This window comes from Mesitornis unicolor, unplaced genomic scaffold (assembly GCF_000695765.1).
Source record: "Mesitornis unicolor isolate BGI_N332 unplaced genomic scaffold, ASM69576v1 scaffold15375, whole genome shotgun sequence".
Classification (NCBI taxonomy): Eukaryota; Metazoa; Chordata; class Aves; order Mesitornithiformes; family Mesitornithidae; genus Mesitornis; species Mesitornis unicolor.
The window spans coordinates 74,865-83,129 of NW_010185012.1; the positions used below are offsets into that span (position 1 = coordinate 74,865).

The 8,265-nt window shown below is 44.7% G+C and overlaps 1 protein-coding gene across 1 annotated transcript in view; it reads right to left on the reverse strand.

Moving 5' to 3' along the window:
* Window positions 1–649: 649 nt before the first annotated feature.
* Window positions 650–8,265, reverse strand: part of AGPAT4 (1-acylglycerol-3-phosphate O-acyltransferase 4) — a 61,866-nt gene continuing 54,250 nt past the window's right edge. Inside the window, exons 7-8 of the mRNA XM_010184689.1 lie at window positions 7,826–8,024; window positions 650–998 (exon numbers count right to left, since the gene is read on the reverse strand). Of these exons, the coding sequence (XP_010182991.1) occupies window positions 907–998; window positions 7,826–8,024 (291 nt within the window). The 3' untranslated portion in view covers window positions 650–906. The remainder of the gene's footprint in view (window positions 999–7,825; window positions 8,025–8,265) is intronic.

Here is an 8,265-nt window from a genome sequence, read left to right on the forward strand (position 1 = left end):
GGCCATAACTTTTAATGCACACTTTGCATTACTTAGTTCCAGCATACCCAGTTGTTTTGTTCCCACCATTGTTAGGAAGGCCTAGAATTTTAATCAGTGTTTAAAGCTGAAAGGAATTTTATTAGCTCAGGTTTTCCAAACTATAAATGGGCATTTACTCTCAAAAGAACTCCAGGTTTCAGCTGTCCCTCTACTGCCTGGGGAAAGCTGTGGCAGTGGGTAATGTGGTTCTGCTCAGGCCACGACGCCAAGTTCCGCTCCAGGCTCTGCCCCTGCAAGGCTCCCATGTAACAGCATGGGCCCTCGCTGAAGTTTTGAGGGGCCCGTGTGGTGCACACTGTGGGAGTAAGTTCCAGATGCAGAAAAACTCTACTGCAACTCTGCCAGTTCAGTACAGCTGCTACAGTCCAGTGGTGGTATAACCAAGCAGAGCATCTTACTGTATTTAAACATTGACAGATTATGGTTGTTAAACTGTTAACGTGTGAACTACACGACTACCAAATCTAATCAGCTTGTAACAATGTTCTGACACTCACTCATTCCTTCAAGCAAGTTTTAAGAAAGAGAAAGCCTGCCCCTCTGGTAAGTTTCCAGGTAGAGTCTCATCATACAAGCACACTGGACATAATTTTTTTTTTCTTCAAAACTTAAGACACTTTATAGGAAAACAAACCAACCAAACAAATGCAAACCTGTTGTGGAGAATGTACAAAGGAGTGCAACTTTCAAGTGTGTCATCCAGCTCAAACCCCCCGAGAAAAATAACAGGAGCACAAATTCAGATATGCATGGCAATTGCTCACTCTACCTTCCTCTGATCTCACTCGAAGGACCATGATATGCACTTAAGAGTTTTCCAAAGTTGCATTTGTTCCCTTTGGATTGAGGCAGTCTCTGAAGATACTACTTTTGTTTCTGCTTGTTGTCATTGTTGCCATAGGTGGAGCCCTTGTTAATTTCTGTAACACCGATCATCCATCTGACACCAACAGAAGCTGCAATACAAATGAAAAGAGAAAGTTAAAAGCAGTTTGCAGACAGAAATTAAAGGTCTTCACAGGTATAGCATTTTGAAAGGCTATCAGCACTCTCAGCCTTATGACAGCACAGCATTAATAGTAACTCCCCATACCTGAGATCAAAGGTGTGCCCTCACACCCCTCTATCAAGTTGCCCGTGGTATTTCATTGAGGTCCTTAATGTCCGGGGTGGAGGCTTCCTCTCCCACCAGCAGGGAAGAGGCTTCATGAACCACCACAGGGCTAAGGCAGACACGATGTGCTCAGACAAGGCTGGCTGTGAATTGGGGGTGCTTTGAGCCACTGGTGTTACTTGGCTCCAAGTAGCTGAGTGAGAGGCCATACTTATGTATCACATGTGGGATGTGACAAGAGGAGGGACCTCTGCCTGCTTTCAACACCCCCCCATGCCTGGAAGAGCATGAGCAAGTGTGCTTCAGATCTTGATAAGCAAACAAACAAAAAAAGCTAGTTTAGCATTTTTTTATAGCTCACTGAACAGTCCATTACAAGAGGCCAGCTGTAACCTGGTGCTGCCTGCTGCAGCTGCACCGGCTCCAAGCTGGGGGCTTGCACTGACTGATCTCCAGAAGTGCCCTCTTGCCTCAGCGATGCTCTTCTGACTGATTTGCTTGGATGAAAGGCACTGTGTGTTTTGGTTTTTCAAAATACCAGCACTTGAAAACAAACCAATCAGCTACAGAGTCCTGTTTCGTAGCATGACAGTGACAGTTTTTAGAAGTGCAAGTGGTAATTGGATACCAGAGAGGAGTCATGCATGATGTGACACAGCAATGGCTGAATGGACACTGGCGCAAGGGGGAAGCTGGGCTGCCCTTGGGTCTTCTGGTTGCCAGGACCTGAGAAAAGCAGGGCCCTCTCACAGGCTGAGAGCTGTGCAGTGCACAGCCCAGAAAGGGAGATGCCTCTTGGGGAGTTCACTGGCACTGGCACTCCACTGTGAATGGAAACGCGCACAGCTGGGACAAGCGAAGGGCTTCACTCTCAAAGAGAAAAGAAAAAGTAATCTCTGACATTTAAATGGACATTTAAATGCGGTAGAGAAGACAAGAGGAAGATCCATCGTTGAGCCTGCAGTCTGGGATCTTAACATAACAGCAAGCATGAAATCATTAAGACTACCCAGAAGAGACAGAAACAGCATCTGGAGATGGACACAGAACATAAATAAGAGCAGCTGTTACAGTAGCTACAGAGCACATGGGGGATTTCATCCAGTTTGAGGAATGCCACTGCCTGAACACCCAAAAAATAGCAGTTCAGGATTGCTGTTTGTTTGTTGCTTGTTTGTTTTTCCTCCTCTCCTCCCTGGCAGAAGCTGCCACTGCCCTTCTGTCCCCATTTCACCCTGCAGCCTTCAGCACCCTGGGGAAAGCAGGGTGAAGGAGAAGGGACTGCTCCTGTTTGCCAAGTCTGTGGAAACAAAGCGGGGCTGAGTGCTGGGGTGCCTCAGTGGTTTGTGGTTTCTGCCTGCAACCTCTCCACAACTCTCCTGGAGCCTTAGTGCACACCCTAGTGATACCATCATGTTTAAGGATTTGTTCCGCTGGTGTTTTAAATACAGCTTTAGTATGGGGAACAAGGATTTTTACTACAAGGAAGGGGAGAAAGGGAGATCAGGTAGGAACAGTGCTTGACGTTATTAGCTGTGAGAGTTCAAGCCCACTCTGAGAAAAGCAGGAGAGAAACTCTCAGCTGAGGCATCCCTGCACTGCTCCATGGCAAGCTACAGCAGGAAACGGCTCCTGCCATCCTTCTGCCCATCATTACCCACCAGCCAAAAGCTGCAGGAGGCTGCTGAGGACTTGCTCTGCCTGCCACTGGCGGGGGCTGAGGGGGGGCTGAGCTAACGCAAATCAATAGAGCCAGTAACAGAAGCTCGCTCTTGAACATTTTTTAGCTCCAAGGAAACCACGGGCCCCACACGTAGTACCACATCTCTCAGCAAAAGCCTTAGCTCAGAGCAGAGGATTTCCACCTTTTGTATCACACCTCAGGATTTCTTCTCATCTGTTACCCGGAGTTTGCATCACACAGCAAGTGCTATAAGCAGCACAACCAGGGAGGTGTATAAAAATTTACCTGTCTGCTGTACCCCTAAGTTATACAGGTTATACACTACAATGAAGATTTGTACAATTAAAGCTTATAAGAATGTTAGAAATTGCCATTTAGGGCCTATCTTATGTACTATAAAAGAGAAGAAACAAGCAACAAAAAATATACCAGTTTTGGGCACCAGGCTGAAAGGCCAGATTGTTTGGTGGCTCCACCAACAGGCACAATCAGCACAGGCAGAACCCTACACATGGTTTGTATCCTCCTACTGTTGTAAAACTCACTTAACGCTGCTGGCTCCTGTGTTCCTCATCACCTTCCACTCATCAGCCTGTGGGCAGCAGCAGCCTTGCTGCCCACAAACGTCATGCTCTGACCCTTCAGTCCTCATTCTGCACTCAGACAGTGTCAAGTCACCACAGCCTCGCTCAGTTTGTATCGTGATCTGTGGAAATACATTTTCTAATAGTGCTGTGCACACACCACGTAGCAGATGTCCAACAGCTCCTGCAGAACGATAGCTGGCTCACTACTACTTACACTCGGTTCACATGAAATACTTCTCTCACCTATAACAAACACTTAACTGCTGGCCCCATGCCACAAGCCCAGATGCCATGATGCTTTCTGCGTTAGGCATTTAAGAGCTACTTCTTCATTGAAAAGCCAAGAGAAGCCCTCTCATCTACTACATACAGACCCAACAACCCCTTTTAACTGCTGTTGACAGCTCTGTAATAAAAACTTCTAGAGCATGAAGCTGTCCTCTTCAACACATATTACCAAAACATGAAACACAACCTAGCACTGGGCTCTTCTGGGGTCAAATGAGATTGAGGAAGCAGAAGGAGGGGGAAAAAGAAGCTGCTGTCAAGTACAAATACTGATATTTGACAGACTCGCTCACTGCTTTAACACCAAAATATCAGCCCCAAGTTTTAAATAGCAATCATGAGCTAAGTACATAAATCTACCATGTGTCCTATGAAACCAAAGCCAGTTTTCAAAAGAGACTTTTATCCCCTCAAACTGGTTGAGCATTTTTCCTCTGGAGCAGGGACTGCCTTGTGTTGGTTCAAGTGGTAACACAAAGGGCTCCTGGTCCCAGACCGCGGTGACGTCAGATGCAATGAGTATCAATAGCCAAACTGCTCCACAGCAAAGCAAGAGGGGATGGCTCAGCATTCTCAGTATAAAGAGGAGATATCGTTTATTTAGGGCTGGAAGTGTTTGAGCTGAACCAGCAGAGCTATATATACATCATGGTTATTCATTCATTGGATCTGAGAGTTGGGGTCTGAGGTACCACCGTGCTTTCACTCCAGCTTGACCACCACGGGGCATTTCTCTTACTGCTCTTCCCACCTGAAGGGCCAGTTACCTACACACCAGTAAATGTTTTACTGGAAAGCACAATTAGCAGAGACTGTCCAACAGACAAATGACACTCTGGAAACAATGCAGAGGGTACCAGGAAAGAAAGGACCTCCCAGTTCCTCTGCTCTTTCCTATCACAGCAAGTTTATGCAGATCTTCTGCTATCTGGACCTATGCTAAATAAAGATGATGTTATCAGCTACTGAAATCTGCCCTCAGAAACAGCGATCTACTTATAATGGGCTATTAGGGACAGCAATAAGCTTCCCAATTCTGCAGTATTGGGTGAGCTGTCAAATTCCCATATAAAAAAATAATTTCGCAAATGCTACCTATGTTAAAAAAACAGAAGGAAAAGGTCGACTAGGAGAAATGTGAAAAGGCAGTTTTATCATCTGATCACAATGGTAAATAAATCACTCTGACTAACAAAAAAAACCCCTTCCTTTTACATTGTTAAGTTACCAGGCACCAGTTATTGCTCACACAGGAAGACAGCAAATGCAGTCCTCCCAGCTTTGCTGCAAACTGGGTCTGCCAGTTCCAGCTGGCGCCAAGAGTCACAACCTCCAAAGTACATTTGCCTTCATCTACTGCAACCTCCCAGCCACGGCCAAAGTCACTTCTACGACCTTGCCTAAAGCTGGAGGCACAACTGCAAAATAAAACAGTAGTTGCTCCTCTGTCAGAAGACGCCTGCATCACTCCCAGGACATTCATGACAGAGACACATCTCAGGATAAACAGCACAGTTTTGGGAGAACAGCCCTGCTATGGAAACGCAGCTCTTGGTTACAGAAGTCAAGGTAACAGCTTCAGCTGAAGTTGAGATGTTTCCACAGAATGAGACCAGTGATTCCCAACTAGCAATAACATTGCTTTTAAAGGAATATGGTAAAACAGATACAGACTACAACGTACTAAGAGAACCGTTGCCCTTTTGATGAGTAATGACACATCCACTTTTATGCAACCAGGATAAACCAGCTCTGCTTTTTGCTTGTTTTTACTGAAGGCTGAGCTTCCTTCCACTCCCACAGATTCTCTTCCCTCCACAGCTTCACGGGGCTGCTATCTGCTAGTAAGTGGCAGCATCATCCTTCTTTGTGCCTGCCCATCAGCAAGAGGTGGCTGGCTGAGTCTCATCAGGCGATAGCCTCTATTACAGGCAATGCAGCATCTTCTGCTGCACCGCAAAGCCTGGCCAATTACAAGCACCTTAGGTTTGATCACACCAGGTATTCAGGGAGAGAACACAGCTGTTGCTAAGCACAGGGGTCTTTCAAAGTTTGCAGAGGACTGCAACCTGCAGCATCCCACAAATGTAGCTGCTGTGTATGGGGCAGCAACGCACACCCCAGTGGTTTGGTAATCTCACCATTCTTAATGTGATCCTCAGCTGTGCTTTTGCAGCCTGGGAGCTCACACATTCACTCTCGTGGCAGACTGCTCCTGTAGCTTCCTGTTAGCTCCAGCACTACATATAACCTGAGAACAAGTCCTTTGGATTATCACTGCATTCAAAAGAGGACTCACAGAGGCCTGCTTATTAATCTTCCCTCGTGGCTAGATGCAGAAGAAAGCTATAGTGGGCAGTAAGACAGCAAGTAAAAAAAAAACGAAGAAAATAAAGAGCTTTTTTTCCTTATAGGTTCTTGCCCTTCCTTCCTGATAGAAAAAAGGTGTGACCTAGTTGTAAATGCCACTAATGGCAAAATGGCACTGGACTTAGAGTTGGGGTGTGGTGTTACCTGGCTAACTTAAGAAGGGCTAAATCCAGAAAGATCACAGATGTCACAATGCCAAGTATTAAAGCATCCAGCCTTCAGGTCAAAACCCAGAACCCTGAATTATGCAGTAAGGTTCCTTGTGGAGGGGTACACAAGGCATGAGGTGCTTTGGAATGGCACCCAACCAACCAGCCTACTGAGTGGAGAAGCTGAATTGAGAAGAAAATGCTGAGGGAAAGATGAGAAATTAAAAAAAAACCTACCTTGCCCACAGTAATGTACCAGTTACTACACTGGACCTTATCCTTGCTTTTGTTTTCCTTCCCCTGGCCCAAAGCATCACAGAACAAATATCCTGCGCGCATGCACACATACAAATTCTTCCTTCTCTAATTATCTTCATAAGAAGCTTCCACAGTAGCTTATGCAGAGCTTTTTCTGAAAAAGAATACTGTGGGGCTACCGTATCACATTATTCACAGATGAGCAAAAGGACATTTGTTAATTCATCTTAATCAGACTAGCATGGGTCCTGCTCAAGATCCAGACTTTTTGAGAATGCAAAGAATATTACATATTAGGAACAAATCCCTAGGTACAGAGAAAAAGTGTTCTTCTAGATGCACTTCTAAGACAAGAAAATACTCTTGTGTTTTTCTATTTCCTCTGTGTTGCTATTCTGGACATGGCTTTTTAAGCTGACTCTAAGATCTCTGCATTCAAGTTCACTCTAAGACAGAAGGACTGTGCAGTTCTGCTTCTTTTTCAAAGGATGTTTGTAATATATACAGATACTGGACCAGATGATCTTTATAGGTCCCTTCCAACCCAATACATTCTATGATTCAATGATTCTATGATTAAGGTGCTGAAGCCATAAATACATGCGATGGTTAGTGATGCCATAGAAAATACTTGCTTTATAAATGTACAGCTTATTTAGGAAGGGAACTTATTCTTCAAACAGGTACCCAATATGCCAAAAAGCACAGACACCCAAATACAATGTAATTTGCCAAACAGACCCGGTTCCTGCTCCCATGAAAGACACCAAATGAGATCTCCCTGCCTTTCTGCAGGGCAGCTTCTTGTTTTGTTTTCCCTCCTCCTCTTAAATAACATAGTAGTTTAAAAAACAAACCAAGGCCGTTCAGAACTACCACAGGAACTGTAGGAATCACCTGTGATAGTCTCTGCCCTGTGCTACGTCAGTCAAAGTAGATGGCCACAACACACTGTGTCCTTAAATCACAAGGTCATGGATTTCCAGTGGATGACGTATCAGACTGCCATTAGATGAAAGAATTCTCAACAGAATAAATCATCCTTGAGTACCTCTTCTAGGCATTCAAAGTACAGCCCAGCAACACACTACACAGGAACAGAAAGCCTCTTGTAGGTAACCCACTGGAAGGTTACTGTTTTGATTTCTACAGAAACAAAAAAATTTTTATGTTCTACAAAAATAAACACACACACAAAAAAATCTATTTAAACTCTTCCATGCAAAAGTGGATATAGTATCATATGGTGAATTCACAAGTCATGTTTATATTTAGTAAGCCCCAATAAATCATGTCTGACAGTTAAGTAATCTTTCTGTTTCAGAAAACTTACCCATTACAATGACAAATGCAAAGCTAGCCAGTGTCAGCGATGATCCACTGTTGATCATGTTGATGAGCAGCTTGAATAAAGGGTATAGCAGCAATATGGCCCAGAAAAGCCAGTTCAAAAGCGTCCATGGTCGTCGGGGTGGTACTACAGGGACTGCTGGGTAGGCTCCTGTTCGGTAGTACTCTTCTTGGAATGCATCCTGGTAGAACAAGGGAGGGCAACAATTAAACCCACATCTGCCAACAAACAAGCCATGCCTGACTTTGGTGTTCCTCTTTCTGCAGGCTTGTAACCACAGGGAAAAATCAAAGACTAAGTCATGGCTGGAAAGCTTGTACTTTGAAGTCAATGAACATACAGTCAAAAAAAAAGAAGAGCTTACATCGATGTGCGCATCCTTTCTTTCTCCTACACACAGAAGCATGAAAAATGGCATTCCT